The 25,360-nt window shown below is 39.1% G+C and overlaps 1 protein-coding gene across 4 annotated transcripts in view; it reads left to right on the forward strand.

Annotated features, from left to right (window-relative positions):
• Positions 1-25,360, forward strand: part of LOC124780558 — a 110,460-nt gene that overhangs the window by 30,570 nt on the left and 54,530 nt on the right. For all 4 annotated transcript variants that reach the window (XM_047253791.1, XM_047253789.1, XM_047253792.1 and 1 more), the window contains exons 4-7: positions 3,460-3,567; positions 4,756-4,889; positions 21,072-21,186; positions 21,836-22,015. In XM_047253791.1, the coding sequence (XP_047109747.1) occupies positions 3,460-3,567; positions 4,756-4,889; positions 21,072-21,186; positions 21,836-22,015 (537 nt within the window). The remainder of the gene's footprint in view (positions 1-3,459; positions 3,568-4,755; positions 4,890-21,071; positions 21,187-21,835; positions 22,016-25,360) is intronic.

A 25,360-nucleotide genomic window follows, 5' to 3' on the forward strand; every position in this document is an offset into this window, starting at 1 on the left:
CTAAGATGTGGAAAGGAAAATGTGGTTACACAAAATGAATACATTAATTGTTTGCAAAACTAAATTGAGTCCTGTGAAATTATCAAATTATTAATATCTTGTATTTCTTATGAACACAGTATTAACTGATCCAGAAAGATTGTGTGATCTGACTTACAATACACTGAGTGCATTAATGATTTAATGAGCAGCAACAATCAAATGCTTATGTTTTAATTTGAACCAAAATTAAAATATCTGCTGTATGTTGCTGTTTTAAAACAGTGACATGCCCTGGTGTCCACACTTGTTTTGAGGTACCATTAATTCCACAACAAAAGCATTGAAAGAAAAGATAGTCTCATTTAAGAATCAAAAATTATATACCTGTGATATTTGGTGAATTAGGCTGTTTAAACAAACTACTGTTAATGATTTGTGACCCTCCCCACAGTTTCCTTCTGTCAGTAACTCTCTCTTCTTCCTTCCCAACTGTATAGAAGCTCTCTGTCCCATTTCAGCTTATAGATTAAATCTGTCATGAATTTTCATGTCAATATACACTACTGTAGAGGAAAAAGTTCACTTTGCTAACGACCCATATGTTTTAAGAGGAGAAAATTCTAAAATATTTGAAATCAGTTGGTATTAAAGCAACTGGAAACCTGCGAAGAGAATCTGCAGCAGAATTATCATTAACATAATACTGAAGACAACTGCTACTATTCAGTAAGCAAGCATGTGTCTCAAAAAACTTCTGCAACAGTTGAACCACAGCAGCTGTGTCATTGAACTAACTGTTGTAATTGTTAACTGCCCCAAAAGCATCACACAGGCAGTCCTCCCCAGTCAAGGGATTAACATAATCTTGTTTCCTTTTTATATGTGAAGTGTAAAAGACAAATATATGAGCTCATACTATGGAGCAGATCTGCTTATCTACTGGTGAGATAGGAATTACAGTTGGTACATTTTTTGCAGATGATGCTGTTGTATGTAGGAAAGTTACAATACCATAAAATTGTAGTGAAATGCAGGAAGGCATGCCAAGGAATGACACTTGCTGCAGGAAGTAAATGTAACATAAAACACATAAATAGATAGAAAAGCCTGTTATATTTCAGTGACACTATTGGTTATCAATCACTCGAACAATAAAATCTGTAAACTATCGTACAGTAACTGTCTGTAGTGACCTAAAGTGGAATGACTCCATAAACTAGTTCTAGGAAATGCAAACACCAGTTTGTGATCCACTGAATGAACCCTAAGAAATCCAGAAGAGAGGAATGAGGATTGTTACTGGGAGCAAACCCAGAGACTCCTGCAAACCCATCTTCAGAAAGTTGGAAATCCTTACACTGCCTTGCCTATACATTCTCGAGACTCTAAAATTTTTCAGGAACCACATAGTGCCAACTGACTCCAGAGTTGTAAAAAATAATGAAATACGTAAACATAACACCAGGAAAAACTCAAATCTGCATGTTTTATGCACAAACACTCAACTGTGTAGAAAGGGAGCTTTCCACATGGGCCTCCAACTGTTCAACAATCTTCCCACTAGTATTAAGTCTATCAAAGACAACATAAAATTTAGCAAAGCCGTGAAGTCATATTTGTTGTGTCACTGTTTTTACTCTGTAAATGAGTACTTAGAACAGTAATCTTGCTATCTGTGTTAAATTGAAAACAATGAGCAATATAATACATTATGATACTATATGTTAACAGTGTTAACTGATATTTTCCGACATTTGCAACACACTGTGTACCATCAGATCACTTGGAATAAATAAATAAAAGTCATCCAAGAATGAAGCAACTTGGAAAACCCGAATTTGACTGAGTTTTTAGCATTACTTACCAACCTCGAACACTTATAGAGGAGAGAGAGAACATACAGAGGGAAAAAAGAGTTTCATCACAGTTTCATTTGGTAGGTGTGTGTGTGTGTGTGTGTGTGTGTGTGTGTGTGTGTGTGTGTGTGTGTGTGCATGAAATGCCCATCCAACATCTTTCATAGACACCACAAGCAAGACAATATGCATCACAGCAGTGTTTACTGTTAAAACTCCAAAAGTGTGTGGTCCAAGAAGTTGGGAAACATATTAGTTACTCTCTGATTCATCTTGCAAAATTGCTGTAATGGGGAAATCACAGAAATAGAGCTCATGCACAGTGCCAGGTCATTCATTATTCCTGCACACCATTTGCAAATGGGAAAGAAAAGGGTAGATAGGGATGAGAATACTACCCAAAGTACTGTCTACTACACACCTTAAGATGGTTTCTGGAGTACAGACATAGATGTAAAAGTCTGGGATACTTATTGGGGGAGGAAATATATACTAAACATCAATCTTTTGGACCATTAAAAGGGAAGCACATATTTTGTCTGTTGGAAGAAAAATGTGGCAAGTAATTAGAAAAGCATATAGGACAAGCTCACTGGTGCAACATCCCTATTCTTTATCCCATGTGCCTCCTTTGTAATAGCCGGCAGCCATCCTTCCCTCACTCCCCCATTTTTTAGATTTGTGCATGGTTATTTCTAAATTCAAGCCCTTGAAGACAAGTGCTGAGGAGAACTCATGTCTGCAATTTTGCAAATTGATTACTTGTAATGTATTGTGGGTGTTGGCGTGTCTGTTGACCAGTGGTCCTGGTTCCACCCTGAACAACCCCATTTCATCCAACTTTTGCCTCCTCGTCAGACAAAGAATCTACAGGTCTCAGAGGTTAATAATAGTTTATGTTTAAATATATATCATTATCATTTCCTATAATCTAGGTTTCTCTATTTGCATTTGGTTTTTAATATGGTAGTGGGAATATCTTGGATAGAACTGAAATAGTAGTTTGAAGTTGTGAAAGGTATTAAGCAGCAGCTTTACTCTCCCCCCTCCCACCCCACCGCACTCCCCCCCTCTCCCACCGCACTCCCCCCCTCTCCCACCGCACTCCCCCCCCTCTCCCACCGCGCTGTCCCCCACCCTCTCCCACCGCACTCCCCTCCCCCTCTCCTACCCTACTCCCCCCTCCCTCTCCCCCGTCCCCCCTCCCTCTCCCCCGCCCCCTCCCTCTCCCCCACCCCCTCCCTCTCCCCCGCCCCCTCCCTCTCCCCCGCCCCCTCCCTCTCCCCCGTCCCCCTCCCTCTCCCCCGTCCCCCTCCATCTCCCCCTACCCCTCCCTCTTCCATCACCCCCCCCCCACCCTCTCCCCCGTCCCTCCCCCTCCCTCTCCCCCGTCCCTCCCCCTCTCCTTCACCACTCCATCCTCTGTTGTTACATGCCTATCTGCTACTCAGTGCCTCTTTTTATATGTTGATTATATGTTTTCATTCAATAGTTGTCTTCCATCATATTGTTCATGTTCTAAATTTGTGGGACTGTATACTTCATGCATGTTCACATTATATTTATTGCATTACAAATTAAAAGAATCTTACTATTTAATCTTTTCATAAAAACTTTGTAGGAGGCACAGAGAGCAGCCAAATTACAGAATCAGCAGCGTAAATCGGGAGATCAGAAAGAGGAAAGTAAAAGCAAGGCTGACAAGCCACCTAAGATTTCCAGAGACAAGGTAGGAATCCTGTTTTGTTGTTCTGTTGTGTCATAAATGAGAAAGTTATTATGAAATTGCTTATAAAACTTTAGAAACCCTGCTGTTGTCTTGTCAGAGCTTGTTTTGGATAAATAATAGTTTGACTGTAAGAACCCTTATTATGCATATGATGATTTTATCTTGTAATTAGTTATTTGTACATTCTATTTGTGCTCAAAGCACTGCAATAAAAATAATTTCCTTTCAAGAATGTGCATGTGTTCTGCATCTGAATGGAGTCAAAACAATGAAAGGTCATTTAATATTGCAGACCTTACTCATATTAGAATATGTATGCCAAGTCACATTCAGAGTTGTGAGGATAATGTGGTTTTCCAATGTGTTGACAGAAGCTGTAACCTCTTCTCAGGTGCATGTTACCACCAGAATTAAATATTCCAATGATAATAGATAAACCTTAGTGAGAGGAGGGGAATTCAGAGTTGGGGGTTCCAATGTTCGCTGTAAGGTCATGAGTAAACGCATGATCTGCGTTCATTTTTCATATGTTCGGTGTTCACTCGGGCGTGCACATGCACACGTAGACACGTGATCGGAAACTCGTTGAGCAATATTTTTTCAGAAATCCATAAAGAAGGCATTATCATAAAAAAGAGCAGATACCACTAATTACTTTGGTTACATGGGACCTGCTGTGTGGATGTTTCTGATCAATGTGTAATAGCAGCCACTTTCATAATAGCTCTTCAACTGTCCAAGAAAAGCCACCTGAAGAGGTCTTGAGAGTAAAAGTGGAGATACTGTAAGCGAGGGTTCTGGAAGTACAACATAGTCATCAAATCATCCTGTAGAGACAGCAAAGACAAGATTAGACTAACTACAGTGCCCATTGAATCATTTAAGCAATCACTGTTCTCATGCTTAGTTTGTGAATGGTATAGGAAGAAGTCCTCATAAGTGATACAATGGGAAGTACCCCTCTGCCATTCAATTCATGTAGTTCACAGAGTGTAGATGCAGATACTAATTTGTCACATTCTATCAGTATTTAATCGTAATAAGATTGAGAAATATTTGTAATTAGATATTTGATTGTATTATAGATGTTAGTAACATTTCGTTTATGGAATGAAATACAGCTAGAGTTTTAAGAATGTTGTAGTTTACAATTTTTCTTCTTCTCATCTTTTGCATATCGCATTCCAGCAACAAGCACCAGCCAAGAGCGGTACCGCGAGTCCTGTTTCGAAAGTAGCGCAAGGGCTTGTAGATGTTCAGCACAAAGTGAAGCTGTTCAACCATTTATATCTACGTCAGAAAGAAGCCATCTCTGCAGCTGTGTAAGCATTTCGTTCCTTAGTTTAATACAAACCGTACAAGAAGTTTTTGTTATATACAGACTTGCCTGTGAAAGTTTCCAAGTTAGAATTCCAGTACATAAGAATTCTTTTTGAATTACGATAAAAGATATCTGTAAAAGTGAATGAAAGCTTTTTTGTATTGATCAGATATAAATATGCTGTACAGATTTTCTTCTAGAAGTCATTTTTCATATTGGCTTAAAAAAAAAAAAAAGAAAAGAAAAAAAAGGCAACTGACTAAATTCAGGTCCATGAAACATCTGCATTTACATGAGAACAGCTGTATTTACATAAACATGTATACTGCGCAGCTCACCTTGAAGTCTGTCGTAGAGGGTACATAGTATTACAGTATTGTCTCCCAGTCTTTCCTATTTCGTCTGCAGGTGGCGAGTTGAAAAAAGACTGTGGGCTCATCTCAGTGTAAGCTCAGGTTTCTCTGGTGTTACCGTCATGATTATTATGAGAGATCTATTTGGGAAGAAGTAATGTTTCTTGACTCACTCCAGAACCTGTGCTGAACCATGCAGCTCTTCTGTATTAATTAATCCAATTTGTTGTGGCTCCCAAATTGATATATAATGCTCAAAATTTGATTGAACTTGGGTTTTCCTTCATGGATCTTTTCGGAGCGTTCCCCACAATCGGATTTCTGTAGATATTGCCAGCACATATTTCTAAAATTTTAGGTGTAGGAACATATCTTTTCAACAACCAGTCCCCCCCCCCCCCCTTTCCCCTTACGTGTCTGTGGAGGGGGGTCAAGGGAGCACTAAGTTCAAAATTCTCACATATTTCTGGAAATTACTGTGTCTGATTTTACTCAGCCGCATGCAAGGGGTAACACAATGTCTCTAGTACACACTACATTGTTTGATTGGCAAGACTGCTGATTGTTTGATTGCCAAGACTGCTGACAGTAAATTATATAATTTTTTTGTGATGGCAGCTGTTTCGGCATTATTTTACTGTCTTGGGAAATGTGAATTTTACAGAGCATTGCGGAAATAGAGCACCCATTCTTTTCTCTGTCGCTTCCTTATACAGTCCTTAGTGAGCTACCGAAATGGACAGATCCAACATCTAGCACAGTATAAACGTGGCTGCATTTTACATTCTCCACAACCATCCCCAGTGCCCACAAGAGCAGCCCTTTTGCTTGCGTAAATCTTAATCTCAACAGTAAGTTTGCATTTGACTGATCAAAGGTTGCTGAGACTACATTCAGTTTTACACGGTAGAGCGATTGTAGTAGAGTATGAAAGATACGGTCTTGTTATACTGTAGGTTTAATCACCTATACTTCATCTGCAAGCGCAAATACAGAAGAAATAGAAATTTCTGCACTTGATGAGAGGGATAAAAAGTTGAATAAAGAATGAAAAGGTGTCTAGACATTCTTAAACTATATGATTCATAAACTATTGGGTACAACCCAGCGCAGCATCCAGCCATAGATTTAAGAGTTCCATAATCCATTTGCCATGTCTGCACCATCACATGCAAAACATGGGAGACAAATACTAGTTTGGTTAAGTCGTAGGCAGTGAAGGGCTGGTTCTATCAACCAATTTGATGGGTGTTTTCGCAAGTTTCATTCATCCATGTTCATATTAATAATATACAAAGATATACGTTGGATACAGTAATGAAATATGCTTACTTTCGAGGTACAGCAGCAATCTGCCTTACAAAAGATTCACTGGATAACTAGCAAATGTTTAAGATAGAATGAGCTGTGAGTACTTCATGTCAAATTTGTTTCTTGGGGCACAACATGTTCTCAAACTCAACTAATCAATTGTTTAAAACATGGAACATTTGGAATCTTGCCCCCGCTTGGATAAATTTCTGTGGATACGTGTGACATGGCAAAGGAAAGGGAGACTTGAGTAGAAAATGTGGGTGCAGAAGGTTAGCGAAGTGGGGGCATGCAAATACAGACAGACAGCTGCCACCACCCTTCACAGAGGAATGGGGTACTTAAAACTCAAGTACATAGGGCGCGCACTATCTCTGACACAGAGAGTCTACCCCAGGAATTGGAACATCTGAGAACTGTATTTCGAAAAAATGGGTACTCAGAGTGGCAGATTCAACGTGCTCTCCGCCCAACCACTACAGCACAACCTGTGGATATGGATGAAATCACGAGGTAGGAGGTAGGCACTGCGTTTATTCCATATACAGGCACACTCTCTGGGAAAATCGCCCGCATTTTGAAGAAACACTGGGTCAGAACTGTGTTTTGTCCTCCGAATAAAACTCGTGCACTGGTAGGGAGCACCAAAGATGACCTCGGTTTGAGGAAGGCCGGCATGTACCAGATTCCATGTCAATGTGGCAAGTCGTATATTGGTCAGACGATGCGTACCGTCGAGGATCGATGCCGTGAACACCAGAGGCACACTCGACTGATGTATCCGAGCAAGTCGGCGGTCGCTGAACAATGTTTGTCGGAAAATCACGCTATGGAGTATGAATGCACAAGGATTCTGGTACAGACGTCAAGATACTGGGACAGCGTTGTTAGAGAGGCCATCGAAATTCGCACCAATGACGACCTCATAAACTGTGACTGTGGCTATAATCTTAGCAAGACTTGGGAACCAGTGATTGGGTTAATCAAGAGTAAATCGAGCAAACGTATAGTTGTGATGACCATGGCGGACAGAGCCATCACTCCGACGTCATCTCAGACGCCGTCGCAGTCTGTTCCACCGCGCAACCAAGGCGCGGGGCGCGGACAGCGGAGGGATCGTGCCGCGCGGGTGGAGGGTATTTAAATCGGCCGCCGCCGCGACCGAACCCAGTTCCCTCTGAGCAGCCATAGTGTACGGATCTCCGTGCCGGCACATTCACAGGAGATCAGTCTGTCAGTTCACCTGATGATGGCGACATGTATGATTGCCGAAATATTGTGCCCGTTGGATGCTGTAGACCGGCAGTACACCCGTGGATATTTTGATTAAGATAGGTCATGTTTTCACCGTGTGAAATTTTACATATAATTGTACTTTAATTGTAATATGAAGTTTATTTGATTTTTTTATTACTTTAATGAAGTCACAGCTTTAAATTCTGGTAAACTTAAAACTAATTAGAAAATGGAAATGTTTGAAATAAATAATTTACACATTAAGAAGATAGAAAAGTTTGAAGATAGGGAAGAGTTTAGATCCATAGAATGCCACCATTGATGCTATACTAGAAGGAGTACCTCAGAAGGAAATTGAGCCTCTTGCTCGTATGGGCCACTGCCTGATGCCACAGTCATTGAGATCAGTCCACAGAGACTTTCTGTAAGTGATTGTGTTGTGTGTGTGTGTGTGTGTGTGTGTGTGTGTGTGTGTGTGTGTGTGTGTGTACAACATAGAAGTAACAGGCACAGTCAAGCTCCTAACTGAAGTTTACAGGCAGCAAATGTGTGAGGTAAGCTCAATGCTCGTTAAGAAATGAACCACGAACCGGTGGGGATTGACATGTTTCATCCTCAATCTCTCTGCGATGTTTGGGAAGAATGCATATTATACTCTATGGTCCTTTCTGAAGTTGTCCTGCTGTCCTGCTCCCTTTGCTATGAAATTGCCGTGGAGGGTTTCATTTGCAGTTGCTCATAGTTTGTAGTACAGCCGACGTTTTCACTTCAAGGTGCTCTCTTAGAGTTGTTCATTATCACAAGAATTAGGTCATCAACATATGCGATTACTCCTTCTGTGCAATCATACCCTTCCTTTAATGTTTGGAGTGGTTCAGTAGTTATGTTCCAGAAAATGGACCTATAATTTGACCCCTGTGGGCACCCCTTAGGGATCTTTTCGGTAACTTCATCATTCCTTGCTCGCCACTCATTGACCCTATTTCTGCAATAGTCAAGAAGACTGTGGTGTGGAGCTGCCGGGAGTTGCAGGTCTTGAAGGTGTGCAGACTTCACGTGCCACCATAAGTTGTCGAACACTTCTGCTATTGTGTTATAGCCAGATTCACAAACAGTGGTTGTTCGAACAGGTCAAAGCCCATATGAGGAATCCAGTGTTGCCATTTCCAAGTGACAGTTGTAGTATGCACATACACGTGCTTTGTGCTTGAAGAAAATGAGTATCCCACAAATTACGTCTCTTGCTAGCTTATGTAGAATTTGTCATTTACCCATCACCATCAGCAATGAGAAATTGTAGCAAATGGAATAAAAATGTACTAAATAACTCACTACAGTCGTATTTAATGCTCGCATTGGCTAAGATATTTACAATAGAGCGTGCAGAAGACTACTGAATGCTCATTGGCTTCAAAGAATGTGTTGTAGGTGCACAGAACAAACATAAACTTGACTGTCTTGTTTGTGGTGCCAATTATAGTAATACTACATTATATTTCTTTTCTCTTCCATTTACTGTTTGGATAGCCTTATTTATCTTTTGACTTTTCGCGTCTTATTATGAACTGATTTAGACTAAGGCCCATGAGTGCCCTGTGCACATGAAAGTGATCGCAAAGGAGAACGTTAATCATTCTACCTATTTAATTTACGATATCTGATGAATAAATGAGAAACACACTTGGTCAGAAAATCCTTCCTGCACCCATGAACATAAATACAAGCTGTCCGTAACCAACTTTGACTGAGGAAAACTGTGTTCTAATGCCAAGCCTCAGCAGCCACCTTAGCTCTTCCTTTGGTGGTGCTGATCACCATTTTCACATCCACATGGTGCCTGCTTCTTTCTATCTGCACAGCATGATCTTAATCCACCTACATGATGCCGTGCACTTTTATAAATTTAACTGTGGAGTCAAAATTCCTGTTACTAGTATCAAGCAAGATGCAGAGTGTGATTTCCTGAAAGAGTTGTGTGTTTGATAGTTTCGTATGAATTTGGAGAAGTGCAGTTTCACTTGATTCGCCTGGTTGATAAGTGTGTTGGTTTTCATGTGGAGGAATTCCATTTAACCTACTCCTCCTAACATGCATGTTGACTAGTTTTTCTAATGTCTTTAGAAGAATGAAGGACAGGTTGGTTGGTTTCACTTTCTTAGCCTTGATATGATTGATTCTCCTTGGCTTTAGAATGAATACAACCTTCACTGCCTTCCAAGCATTGTGAATGACCCATGCAACTAAACTAACTCTACACCGTCTTCATAGGAATCCAGTTAATCCTTCTGCTTGTTGCAGTGGAGCCAGAAAGATACCATCTGGACCTGGAGACTTGAATGTTTGAAATGTTCCCATCACACACAGGATTTTATTGAAATCCACACATTCCTTGGCATTGATCACCTGTAAATGAGTACTGTGTAAGGGCTGAATTTTGGTTTGAAACATCTGCAAGTGTGCATTGGGTGAGTGAGTCTTGAGGAGGTCTTTGAGTATCTCAAGTGCTAACCTAGTATAATCACCATCCTTCATCATTAGTGTGTCTCCTGAATTTGTTCGCAACCTAATCAGGATTTTTTTAAGTCGGACTCTGGCAGCTGTAATTTTTAATTCTTCACAAAATGTCTTCTAGGATGATTGTTGTGCTTGCTTAACAGCAAGATTGGATTTAAGAAGGCTTCTCAACATTTTGTTCATTGTCCTTTCCTTCTTGCAATGGTAAACAGTCTTCTTACCAGCTTTCTTCGCAAATCCAGATTTTTGTCCCACCAAGATACATTCCCGTGAGTGCTCTGCTTGGTGATTGGGCAGTTTTTTTTAAATATGATGTCATGCATCCGCCATTTCCTCTAAGTCTACTGGATTTCTTATCAAAATTTTAACTTCAGATGGATGAAAGTTTAGGCAGACATTTCAGACTTTGTAATGTTTCAGTCTATGAACTCTCAAAGTGAAACAAAACTGTGCATTCATAATATAAACTGTAGGACTTTAAAAGCATGTCGATTGGATAATTATTTCTTTTTTTTTTCCACAATATAAAGTTTTATTGTATTTAAAGTTCAAGAATTACAACTACATGTTTTTCGAGATAAGAAGGATACCTCTACTTGCATATTCTTGACTGTTCAATGTAAATGTTAAGAATGAAGCAAGTGTTCTGTTCCTCACAGTAAGCCTTATAAGTAATGTTGGGTGGTCCTCAGCATACTTTAGAGGACATGTTCATGCTGCAGCCTCGCTGGTGCACATCGCTGGTACACCTGGCTGACTGCAATAAACGAACCCAATGCGCATTGGCTGGCCACAGGCACATTTAACCTGCAGCTTGATTGCTGGCATAACATGCATGCTTCTCTCTAAGTGTGAACAGTATCACTTGTGTCCACATGTTGGGACAAGGCATGCACCTACATGCTACATACTCGTGGGGCAACCGCAGACACACGGATACTAGGGGCAAGGCACACACATGTGAACCCACCTTTATTTTGCTTCATTCGGACTGTCACTATGTCCCTGGAACAGAAGTTTGTCATCAACAAGAATGAAATTCCATTTTTAGTGTAAATACATCTTCGGGGAAGGGGGGGGGGGGGCATTACATTCCTCACATGAATAAACTTAAATCCAGTTCCTTCAATTCGTGACACACCCAGTTTGTACGACTGTGGTTCTTAGATCAGGGCCTGTCTTACTCGAAAGTGACTCATCGTGGCAGTTGTCCCATTACTGTGCTGCAATTTTATCTGCAACATTCCAGCAACACTTTAGGTCTTACTCTCGCGTTGCTTTCAGGGATTTCTCTCAGACTTTATCACAAGGAATTGACCATCAGTTCCAACCTTACAGTTAATGATCCTCCAGTCCTCTGTCAAGGCTGCGCTTTCTCTAATGGTGTTTCTGGAGAACTTCCTTAAATAGTTTTGGTACCCAGATTGATATTTTAGCGGTCTTCAATAGTCCCGCTGCTGTCCTGAGCAGCAGCTTCGCCTCTTCCCACAGAGGTATTGTTGGCACCAAATCATTAATCCCCTTTTAGCATATTTCTTTTTTGTCATTCCCGATGCTTCAGCCACTGCTTTATTGTACCGTATTTACTTGAATCTAAGCCGCACCTGAAAAATGAGACTCGAAATGAAGGGAAAAAAATTTCCTGAATCTAAGCCGCACCTGACATTTGAGACTCGAAATTCAAGGGGATAGAAAAGTTTTAGACCGCACCTCCAAATCGAAACAAAGTTGGTCCATTGTAACATGAGACACAATTTAGGTCAAATGGATGAAGATACAGCTACAGTAGTTTGGTTCGAGTCGTAAGTTTAGCAGTTAGGCTTTACCAGGTAGCCGTTGCTATGTCAGGCGCTCCATCCATATTTATACGGGTACCCTTCCTTTTTCACGAGCTTCGTCTGGTTTGAATGGATTGCTTATTTTGCTTTGATCTGATAAGTGCCGTTCTCTTTCTTATAGGTGTTTATGTCACTCTAAGCTGAAAATGCATTATTGTACTGTGTCATGCATTGTTTGTCGCATTCTGATAATGAGTGTTCACGACATGTCGCCGCTCGTGGCATGGCTTGCTTTTGTGTGCACTACCGCCGCTTACAATAAAAAAAAAAGAGAGGAATTGCCTCATTAGCGAAACAATGGCAAGTGACTGTTATTTGTTGTTACTTACACTGCTGCTTTCTTTGATAATGATCAACAAGAACCAAATAATAGACTGTGTGTGATAGAAGATGTTCTGAACGAGAGTTTTTCTCCATTTGAAAATCTTTGCAGACGCCTCTTGTATCACGACATGACATATCTCACTTGTTATAGTTTATTAGGCAGACAGGATTTAACAGAGATAGCAGTAAATATGAAAGTATACATGGCACAATTTTTACATTCGTCTTATTCTTATGGTGATACTGCATGTGATTCACGATTCATATAATTTCCTATTAGCAACCATCTCTTGCCACATGTAGGAAAAAATTCAGAACGTAGAGTTGGCCATATTGACCATATTGACATACATCCCAAACAGTCTTGCCAGTCGGATTTTCATAGTAGACTTTTAGTGATGACTTCAAATCCAGAGTGTGTTGTTGTTGTTTTCAGTTCGTAGACTGGTTTGGTGCAACTCTCCACGCTTTTCTAACCTGTGCAATAAAATAATTTAAACGCTGAAGTTTAAAACAAAATTTTATTAGGTTTGTAATACATCTTATATGAAATGTTTAAAATATCAGTCATGATTCTGAATCACTGTCACTCAATTCTTTGTTGCTCATTTCTTCGTACAGAGCTTCTTCCTGCGTGCCATCTAGTGCATTGGATATCAAACATTTTTTAAATGCTTGTTGCACGGTCTGATTTGGAACACACTTCCATGCATCGTAAATCCATTGGCACACTTGGGACAAACTTGCGCACTCTACACGTCCTGTTGTTGTCAGTTGTATGTCGCTTTTCGAAAGCTAGTCTATGTAAATGCGTTTAACCTTGTCCTTAAATGGTTTATTCAAACAGACATCAAGTTGTTGCAGAATTCCTGATCCTGCCTGGAATTACTGCCAAGTCCGTTTTGCTTTCCCTAATTTTTGTTGTATACATGGAAGAATCCTGGAGATACTAGAAGATATCAGATAGATTATATAATGGTAAGACAGAGTAGGAACCAGGTTTTAAATTGTAAGACATTTCCAGGGGCAGATGTGGACTCTGTCTACAATCTATTGGTTATGAACTGTAGATTAAAACTGAAGAAACTGCAAAAAGGTGGGAATTTAAGGAGACGGGACCTGGATAAACTGACTAAACCAGAGGTTGTACAGAGTTTCAGGGAGAGCATAAGGGAACAATTGACAGGAATGGGGGAAAGAAATACAGTAGAAGAAGAATGGGTAGCTCTGAGGGATGAAGTAGTGAAGGCAGCAGAGGATCAAGTAGGTAAAAAGACGAGGGCTAGTAGAACTCCTTGGGTAACAGAAGAAATATTGAACTTAATTGATGAAAGGAGAAAATATAAAAATGCAGTAAATGAAGCAGGCAAAAAGAAATACAAACGTCTCAAAAATGAGATCGACTGGAAGTGCAAAATGGCTAAGCAGGGATGGCTAGAGGACAAATGTAAGGATGTAGAGCTTATCTCACTAGGGGAAATATAGATACTGCCTACAGGAAAATTAATGAGACCTTTGGAGAAAAGAGAACCACTTGTATGAATATCAAGAGCTCAGATGGAAACCCAGTTCTAAGCAAAGAAGGGAAAGCAGAAAGGTGGAAGGAGTATATAGAGGGTCTATACAAGGGCGATGTACTTGAGGACAATATTATGGAAATGGAAGAGGATGTAGATGAAGATGAAATGGGAGATACAATACTGCGTGAAGAGTTTGACAGAGCACTGAAAGACCTGAGTCGAAACAAGGCCCCGGGAGTAGGCAACATTCCATTAGAACTACTGATGGCCGTGGGAGAGCCAGTCCTGACAAAACTCTACCATCTGGTGAGCAAGATGTATGAGACAGGCAAAATACCCTCAGACTTCAAGAAGAATATAATAATCCCAATCCCACAGAAAGCAGGTGTTGACAGATGTGAAAATTACCGAACTATCAGTTTAATAAGTCACAGCTGCAAAATACTAACGCGAATTCTTTACAGACGAATGGAAAAACTGGTAGAAGCCGACCTCGGGGAAGATCAGTTTGGATTCCATAGAAATATTGGAACACGTGAGGCAATACTGACCTTACGACTTATCTTAGAAGAAAAATTAAGGAAAGGCAAACCTAAGTTTCTAGCATTTGTAGACTTGGAGAAAGCTTTTGACAATGTTGATTGGAATACTCTCTTTCAAATTCTAAAGGTGGCAGGGGTAAAATACAGGGAGCGAAAAGCTATTTACAATTTGTACAGAAACCAGATGGCAGTTATAAGAGTCGAGGAACATGAAAGGGAAGCAGTGGTTGGGAAGGGAGTGAGACAGGGTTGTAGCCTCTCCCCGATGTTATTCAACCTGTATATTGAGCAAGCAGTAAAGGAAGCAAAAGAAAAAATTCTGAATAGGTATTAAAATCCATGGAGAGGAAATAAAAACTTTGAGGTTCGCCGATGACATTGTAATTCTATCGGAGACAGCAAAGGACTTGGAAGAGCAGTTGAACGGAATGGACAGTGTCTTGAAAGGAGGGTGTAAGATGAACATCAACAAAAGCAAAACGAGGATAATGGAATGTAGTCAAATTAAATCGGGTGATGCTGAGGGAATTAGATTAGGAAATGAGACACTTAAAGTAGTAAAGGAGTTTTGCTATTTGGGGAGCAAAATAACTGATGATGGTCGAAGTAGAGAGGATATAAAATGTACACTGGCAATGGAAAGGAAAGCGTTTCTGAAGAAGAGAAATTTGTTAACATCGAGTATAGGTTTATGTGTCAGGAAGTCGTTTCTGAAAGTATTTGTATGGAGTGTAGCCATGTATGGAAGTGAAACATGGACGATAAATAGTTTGGACAAGAAGAGAATAGGAACTTTCGAAATGTGGTGCTACAGAAGAATGCTGAAGATTAGATGGGTAGATCACATAACTAATGATGAAGTATTGAATAGAATTGGGGAGAAGAGGAGTATGTGGCACAACTTGACAAATTTAGCATTGGAGGGCAGGGTGGAGGGTAAAAATCGTAGAGGGAGACCAAGAGATGAATACACTTAGCAGATTCAGAAGGATGTGGGTTGCAGTAAGTACTGGGAGATGAAGCAGCTTGCAGAGGATAGGGTAGTATGGAGAGCTGCATCAAACCAGTCTCAGGACTGAAGAGCACAACAACAACAATTCTTTTTTTACTGCAGATGTTTTATGGCCTGCATATGCATCTAATACCAACAGGCAGCGTAAACCAAGCATTGCGCCAGGACGATGATTCCACTGATGTAAGAACACTTATGTCTTTCTTTCTTTTGGTGTCAACCATATAATTTGTCAAAATATACGGGAGTTTGGTCAGCATGTCCCATCTGACCAAGAAGATATTGCTTTTCTGCACGCCGCCTAATTATAAAGCGCTGAAATTCCACATGTTTTTCTTCATAATTTTTTGGCAGCTTCTGTGCAACTGAAGTTCGCCTTCGAAGTGAAAAATCCCAGTGCTTCATAAACAGATCAATCCAGCTGTTAGTAGCTTTAAAATTTTTGATTTTTTGCTCTTTAGCAATTTCATGTACCTTAATTTTTAAAATTTTGATGTTCACAGGCAGGAATTCCTGATGCTGTCCCTTAACAAATTCATTTAAAATCACTTCTAGTGCATGATATCGTCCACACTTTGGCCCACTAAATGCTTTCGTGCTACTTGAACATTGAAGTATTTGTCTCTCTGCAGTCGCCATCGCCTGGCATTGCTCTCGTCAACCGCGTATCGCAGAACTGCAGCATGATTAGAACTTTGTTCCGCAAAAGAAATAACTCTCTTCTTGAATTTGGCACTATAATGAAAGCGCTTCGTTATGGTTCACTAATACCAACAAGCACTTCACAAAATTCCACGAAGCAATAGGTGCCGCTACGTGAAATCTTAATGAGCCCCAGCGTATCAACTCGTGCAACAATCCTAAAGCCTTCTGCATTGTTGGTATTTTTGTGTAAAGAAATTTATTTTTGTTGCTACGAATATTTGAAAGGCTGCTACATTTCAAGATGAACAATACGGAATTTCTGTTTATTTCATTGGATAATGTATGAAAATGCAGTGGTCGAAACTCGGGCCAGAGAAAAAAGCTTGTCTTCTACCATTTTAATTTATTTACTGACTCAGAGGTTTTGACGCCAGTATTTATCTTTGTGCCTGCAAAGCATGCCTGTGTAGCACTACATATATTCGACGGCAGCAGTTAGTTGTGGCGGCACGTACCAACATTTTTCAGAACTTCCACTTACTTTGCACTAGATTCTAAGCCGCAGGCGGTTTTTTGGATTACAAAAACTGGAAAAAAGTGCGGCTTAGTTTCAAGTAAATACGGTAATTACTTTAATAGTATTCTTCTCTCCATTAATATTGTATTGAATCAAACGACATTTCTCATTTAGTCTCTATTGATAATATAGTTTGATACTATATTCTTGAAGTAAATGCATTGTATAAGTTCTTGCGTCCAGCTATATGTTTACAGATGGTTTCTTTCATGTCTGAAAAAGTTGCATAACTTCTTACAAAAAGTGATCTGATGATACACCAAAGCTTCTGTAGGCCATTTTGTCTTTTATTCTTACCCATGTCTTTTAATTTGAAAGAGTATAGCCTATTATTGAAGCTATACCTGATCTGCCCACATAAAGTTATCGATGTCACATTGTTTAAAAATGGGTTTTATTATTCTTAGTTCATTATAAATTGCTAACTCTGTTAGCTTCTTTCCATTATTATTCAGTGTATTTTCACCCTCTGTAACTATATTCTCAATAAGTCTCTTACCAACTCTGGCATAAGTCTCCCATGTTAAGTATATAATCATTTTTCCTGCAGTGTTCTGTAACTGTAACTGGTCATAAAATCCCTTAGCACTTTGAGTTCTTTCTTCTTCTGGTGCTCCCCCCCCCCAGTCGTCAGTCTTCTGACTGGTTGGATGTCTCCCACCCCCATTCCTTTTCTGCACCAAACTCTTCATCTCAGAGTAGCACTTGAAACCTGCAGCCTCATATTTGCTGGATGTATTCCAATCTCTGCCTTCCTCTACAGCTCCCTCTAGTAGCATGGAAGTTATTCCCTGATGTCTTAATTGATGTTGTACCATCCTGTGCCTTCGTCTTATCAGTATTTTCCATATGTGCCTTTCCTCTCCGATTTCTGTGCAAAACCTTCTCATTCCATACCTTACCAGCCCACCTAATTTTCAATATTCTTCTGTAGTACCACATCTCAAGTGCTTTCGGGAGGACGATGGTTCAAACACATGGCTGTCCATCTGATTTAGGTTATTTGTGTTTTCCTAAATTGCTTCAGGCAAATGCCGGGGTGGTTCCTTCCCTAAACACTTGGGACTAATGACCTTGCTGTTTGGTCCCCTCCCCCAAATCAGCCAGCTCAAGTGCTTTGATTCTCTTCTGTTCCCATTTTCCGACAGGCTACGTCTCACTGCCAAACAATGCTGTACTCCATTCTCAGAAGTTTCTTCCTCAAATTAAGACCTATATTTGATACTAGTAGACTTCTCTTGGACAGAAATGCCTTTTTGCCAGTGCTAGTGTACATTTAATGTCGTCCTTGCTCCATCCGTTACAGTTATTTTGCTACCTAGATAGCAGAAATCCTTAACTTCATCTACTTTGTTATCACCAATCCTAGTGTTAAACTTCTCGCTTACTGCTCATTACTTTTTTTCTATTTATTCTCAATCCATATTCTGTACTCATTAGACTGGTTATTCTATTCAGCAAATCCTGTATTTCCTTTCACCGAGGATAGCAGTGTTATCAGAGAATCTTATCATTGACATTTTTTCAGCTTGAATTTTAATCCCAATCTGGAACATTTCTTTAATTTCCATCATTGTTTCTTCAATGCACAGATTGAACAATAGCAGTGAAAGATTACATCCCTGTCTTACACCCATTTTAATCCGCGTACTTCATTCTTGGTCTTTCACTCTCATTATTCCTTCTTGGTTCTCGTACATGTTGTATATTACCTGTCTCTCTCTGTTGCTTACCCGTATATTCCCCAGAATTTCTAACACCTTGCACCATTTGACAGTGTCGAAAGCTGTCTCTAGGTTGACAAAGCTTGTGAACATGTCTTGATTTTTCTTTAGTCTTGCTTCCATTATAAAGTGCAACGTCAGACTTGCCTCTCTGGTGCCTTTACCTTTCCTGATCGTCATCCAACACATCCTCAATTTTCTTCTCCATTCGTCTGTATATTATTCTTGTCAGCAACTTGGGTGCATGAGCTAAGTTGATTGTGCAATAATTCTCACACTTGTCAGTTCTTGCAGTCTTTGGAATTGTGTGGATGATATTTTTCCTAAAATCAGATGGTATGTTGCCAGACTCATTTTTCCTAAAATCAGATGGTATGTTGCCAGACTCATACATTCTACACACCAACATGAATAGCCGTTTCATTGCCACTTTCCCCAGTGATTTTAGAAATTCTGATGGAATATTATCTATCCCTTCTGCCTTATTTGATCTTAAGTCCTCCAAAGTTACCTTAAATTTTGATTCTAATACTGGATCCCATGTCTCTTCCACCATAGCAGATAAATCTTCCCCCTCATAGAGGCCTTCAATGTACTCTTTCCACCAGTCCACTCTTTCCTCTGCATTTAACAGTGGATCCCCATTGCGCTATTAGTGTTGCCACCCTTGCTTTTAATCTCGCCAAAGGTTGTTTTGACTTTCCTGTATACTGAGTCAGTCCTTCCGACAATCATTCATATTTAAATTTCTTCACATTTTTCATGCAGCCATTTTGTCTTAGCTTCCTTGCATTTCATGTTTATTTCATTCCACAGCGACTTGTATTTCTGTATTCCTGAATTTCCCTGAACATTTTTGTATTTCCTTCTGTCATCGATCAACTGAAGTGTTTCTTCTGTTACCCATGGTTTCATTCCAATTTCTTTGATTGCCTTTCTTGAGGTATCCATTTCTCTTCAACTGAAATGCCTACTGAGCTGTTCCTTATCACAGTATCTGTAGCCGTAGAGAAGGTCAAGCGTATCTCTTCATTCCTTAGAACTTTTGTATCCCACTTCTTTGTGTATTGATTCTTCCTGACTAGTCTCTTAAATATCAGCCTACTCTTCATTACTACTAAATTGTGATCTGAATCTGTGTCTGTTCATGGGTATGCCATACAATCTAGTATCTAATTTCAGAATATCTGGCAGACCATGATGTAATCTAACGGAAACCTTCTCGTATCTCCCAGCCTTTTCCAAGTATACTTTCTCCTCTTGTGATTCTGGTGCATATACAGTAAAGACAATATGGAGATACGTCCTCTCTGAACTATAAGATGTGACAGTCTTTTATTTATTTATTATTTTATTTATAAAAGTGTGCAGATATATTCTGTTCTTTTATGCTTTCTGCACTCACTTGAGATTCCAGCAGCAGCCCTTTGTTCTTGTGATACTCCGCAATGGATCATCAAATAATTCTGAAATTTGATCGTTTCCTGTAATTTCTTTTTCATTTCAATGATGGCAGCAATATCAGTTTTAGCTTTACTTAATTCTTGTTCCAACTCTGTTTCTTTATATGCCTGACCTTGTACATTCAACATTGCTATTTTAAATACTGGACTTGCATCCTCCCCAGTTTTTCAAAGTGGGCCTGCTATAATGTCTTCTACTGTTCTGAGGTGATGTAACAAGAAGACCTTGTTGGAAAACCACCATGCTAAAACTGAGACAGCAGTACTATGGGTCTGATTCTGTTTCCTGCCTGCATGTCTCATGTGAACTCCTTCCTCATTCTCTTGCTAACTATCTTAGAAGAAGAAGAAGAAGAAGAAGAAGGAGAAGAGGAAGAAGGTGTTTGTTTTTTTCGCTTCACTCTGAGACAGTCTTTCCCACTTGTGGCACAGCCAAGGCTTCAGGCTTGAACTGGTCTAGCTTATCAGTAACTTCTTCTACTCTTGGAACTTTGGCCTCACATGATCAAGTTGCAGAAATGCTTCCGTTGGCACAGTGCCCAATGTCTGGGTATTTCAGATATTTTGAACATCAAAACGCTAAGTGGGTCCAGTGAGTATAGGAATGTGTGTTCATCCACACAAGCAAAACCACACACTGATGTAAGGCTACTCAGGGAGGTCACGCAGTATTATTCCTGAGGTCCATTCATGACACCACATCCTATCTGTCTTGCATCGCTCAGCATGTATCATGTCACACATTGGGTTGTGTGAGTGCTTTCGTTTTTTCCCCACTTGTTCCATCCAATAAACATTTTCATTTGAACTGGATTGCCCAAGGAAGAGTACGTATCCTTCTCACCTCTGTGAAATGATCTGTCGTTGCATGGGCTCAAGCTCACTAGACAAAAGCGGAAGCGTTCATGAGGGAGAATGTGGGGGTAGGGTACGGTCGCGATTTGGAGATAAAATTTTATAATTTGTTTAATTTTGTGTGTTTTATGTTTCACACCATGCCTTTCCTTATTGTCCTCTTTGTTTTGTACAGATTGGGTGTCTCACAGCCTCATTCAAACTTATATAGGTATTTGTATTTATCTGCAGTGTGTAGAGTTTATAGCGTAAATATATTTACTTTTCAGTGGAGCAGAAGCATCGTTACATCCAGCCATCGTGCGGCTAGGAATACAGTATAAATCAAGGGTTGTGACTGGATCAAATGCTCGTTGTGTAGCATTATTACATGCAATTAAACAGGTAAAGATATGGTTTATTTTTGAATATGTGATATTACTTTTGTAGAGAGGAAATGTACTTCGTTTTTAAAACCAAATACCTAGTAGAAAGTGAGACTTTACTATTTCTTTGCTCTTGGAGCCTGTAATTTTCAATTAATTTTGACCAGAGTATGTTTATATTTAATCATAGCTACATAATTGAAAGCTGATTTCTTCCTGCATATCTCAGACTTTATCATTGTTCTGTGTCCGATGCAATTGAAATTCAGGCTAAACTGCACATTTTAGTACAATAGAATAAATATAAATACCTTCAGCATACCTACCTGTTATGATTATCGTACTTTCTTTTCCAGAGTTCTTTAGTCACATAACTGATGTCTGCCTCAACTAATTTCACCCCTCTGCTCCCAATGTATTTTCTGTCATAGTATATAGTCTCACAGATTGCATTTAGCAACATGACTGTAATTTTTATGGAACATTATTCTGTGCATCATTGCGTGTGCTGCGGTATTACTTGAAACTGTGTAATAGTAACTCAATATATTGAGATTGTTGAGCTGTTGTATAGAAGATCTTAACTAAAATATGTAACTTCTAGCAGACATTACTTCATTAATCAGGTTTTGGTATTGATGAGTGATGATTATTTTAAAACTGTGCAGGTGATTGAAGACTTTCACACGCCCTCACAACAAGAGTTCTCACGCGGTTTGGAGAGCTCCTTACGTCAGCTGACAACATATCTTCATGCCTGCCGTCCTCTTCCAGTTTCTGCAACAAATGCTTTACGTCATTTGAAGTGGCAGCTGACATTGTTGCCAAACAATGTGACAGACTCTGATGTAAGTTATCTTCCAAGTCTTTGGTAGCCAGATAAGTGTATTTGGTGTTCATGTGGCACTGCTTTCCAGGTAGTATACATTTTACTTGACCTAACAAAATTTTCCTTTGAAATAATGTAAAACCCATGAAATTTACATAAACTTTTTTATATTTTGAAAGTTATGTGGTTGTATTGAAACATTATTACAGTACACAATTTACTCACATGCGTGTTGCATCTAAAAAGCAAAACAGAATTATTGAAGAGAAAAGGAAGTATCGGCAGTGTAACGAAGTATATTCACAAATAACTGACACTGTAAATAATTATTATATGCTGGATTGATTGAAACTGATAGAAGTGATTGTGAGACAAATATTTGGGAGGATCTGGATTCATTTCCCATCTGGCCATCTAGATTTAGGTTTTCCATAGTTTCCCATAAATCAGTTAAGGCAAATGCCAGGATTGTTTCTTTGTAGAGATCACAGTGGTATCATTTTCAATCCAAATATGTGCACCATCTCTAATGACTCTGTTGCTCACCATTCTTTTCCTGAGTGAGTGAAATATTTTAATGTTTGACTCCTTAACTGGAGAAATAAAATATGAATATTTTATGGTGCTGCTGCAACTACTATTGCTGTAAACTGGAAAGGAATATGCATGTGTTAAGTACCATTTACAAAATATGACAAGGAAGTTATAACTGAAATTAAGATTAGCTTCGAAGTTAGGATTGAGATACCTTGTCTCTCATCTTCTAACCCCTTGTGTTCAAGAAAGCTGTATTGTAAAGATTTGTAGCAAGAGATGGTGATAAGATAGTTTTTCTTTCAAAGGTAGCACATTTAGCAGTTTACTTTTTAGCACATGAGATTTTTTAAAAATGAGAAAAGATAAAGTGAAATCACACATGAGATACATCAATAAGCAAAAGGTATAAAATGTTTGTGCAATCATTGATGCTTATACATAAGTGCATACTTTTGTGTACCTGCAATTTGACAGATGGGTCATTCCATGTCAAAGGGACCTATTAAAAGGTGTCCCCACTCAGCCACCTCCAAATCTGATTAAATTTCGTGTTAAGGTTCTATGTGGTCTTTGATGGTTATGTACAAAATTTCAGTCCAGTATCTTCTGTGGTTGAATTTTTAGAGACTTTTAAGGAGAGGCTACTCATTTTCAAATCACATACGAAGGTGCAAATGTTCTAGCAGACATTCGGTCATTTAATTTAATATACACAGACACCTTTTTATGCTGAATCACACCACGGCAAAAATTAGGGATTTAGCCATACCTAAATACAGATAAAAGCCTCTAAAGTGGCTAAAAAATTCATTGCACTATTCTGAGAGCCAAGGTTTGACTGATCACTGCTACTTTTCATATGAACCAAACACACCAAAACTTCAGAGGGTTATTTCTACCTTTGATGTCTGTTTGTGGATACAATTTAATTAACATTGGATGCCTAGATGAAAATATATGCATTTGCAAAGTTGACAAAAATTTTCTACATTTAAATTTTAGGGTATTTTTGAGGGGCAATATCTCAACTTTGTCTTGTTCAATCCTTTTTGCTTGCCACAGCTGGAAAGAGCATGCTTTAGGCTTTCAAAACTATAGTGTGTATTTTCTGGATCTCGCATACTGATGAGTAAGGTTACCTATCAAAAGTAGGGAAAATTGATTAGCAAGAAATACAAAATATTAATACAATTTCAAGGTTTAAATAAAAAAATTTATAATTGTAATTTTAATAGTAGAAGATTTGCTTGTGGTTTAGGGACTGTAACTATGCTAATAAGAAGTGTTTTTACATTGGTTTACGTTATAGAATATAAATATAATAAATCCTCAGAAAATTCTGTTAATATTAAAAAATCTGGACGATCATATTGGAACACTACCTCGCTTTAAATCATTTTAATCCTACAATGCATGGGGGTGCATATATGCATTGTCACTCAGTTTCCATCGACATTATAAAGCAGGATACATTGCTGAATCACCACGTTCAGTTGTTGCTTTCAATATTGGCAGTTTTCACAGTGTGTTTTTTGTGCAGTTTAATCTTCGGTGTTGGCATTGTACAATCTGTCTTGGTAGTTTGAATAACCATTGTCGTAGCTGAAGGAATGCACTAAAACAATATATTTTGATACATTAATTTGTATATTTTATATACATACAAGTCTGAATCTGCTATGCTTCAAAGCAGGATATTCACGTGCTTTCAGAACTGCTTGTTATTAGTTAGTAAACTATTGTATCGAATGAACTAAGAGACTCTTGCACCCTGCTACTTTGGTGGATCAGATGGAGCTGATTGTGATAAGTCATCACCATTGTATTATGGAAAAAGTCACCTACAATCAGTTAAGAAAATGTCACCATTGAACAAGAAACTTCCACGACATAAGTCTGGTCTTGATTTTACTGAAGATGCCCCACTTTGTTATACCATAATGCCTTCTTGATGGCAAAATTTCAATTCCTGCAGAAGGCTTGGTGCAACCTGGTTGGTAAAGAAAAACATGTAATCAAGAAGTCTTTAACACCAGTAACCATTGCAATGCATGATAGGTTGAAGTTACTGTCTAATGAAGGTTTTAAGTCTGGCCAGAAAATTTGTACCAAATGTAGACCTGAAGTGGCCCAAAAAGAATCATACCACCAGGATAAGCAAGAATCACCATCCACTGAAGACATGGATGTTGTTGTTACTTGCTTTACTGCTAGTATTTCATTATCATCACTTGGAGAGTCACCATTAAAGCTTCAACGGATTAGTAAAATGATTCAGTGGGATAAATAAAGCACAAAGTTCTGAAAGCCCAAGGCAGCATTACTAAGGTAATTGCCACAACTGCTGGTGTGAGCCAAGTAGATATTGCTCAAATACAAATGGAAGAGTGCCAAAAATGTAAAGATATGGACACCTTAATTGAAGAACTTAAGATAAAACTACAGACTTCAAGCAATTGCAGTAAAGTTCAAATTCAGACCCTGGTCCCAAATCACTGGGCTATTGAAAATATGGCTAAAGAATTTCCTGTTTCAACTATAATGGTGAAGAAGGCTAGGAAACTGAAGATGGAAGGTGGGATTTTGGCAACACCAGCAAACTGAAAAGGGAGAAAGCTCAATGTTGAAGTAAAACAAAAGTCCTCATTGTTTTTGAAGATCATCAGTTTTCTCGTTTATGTCCTAGTGAAAAGGATTGTGTTGCTGTAAGAATAAATGGAGAAAAGATTCACAAGTAGAAAAGCCTTCTCCTTTGTAACCCGAAAGAAATGTTCATTGCTTACTGTAAGCAAGATGTAAATCAGCTGAGCTTCTCAATGAGAGCTCA

The sequence above is a fragment of the Schistocerca piceifrons genome, chromosome 1, assembly GCF_021461385.2.
Source record: "Schistocerca piceifrons isolate TAMUIC-IGC-003096 chromosome 1, iqSchPice1.1, whole genome shotgun sequence".
Lineage (NCBI taxonomy): Eukaryota > Metazoa > Arthropoda > Insecta > Orthoptera > Acrididae > Schistocerca > Schistocerca piceifrons.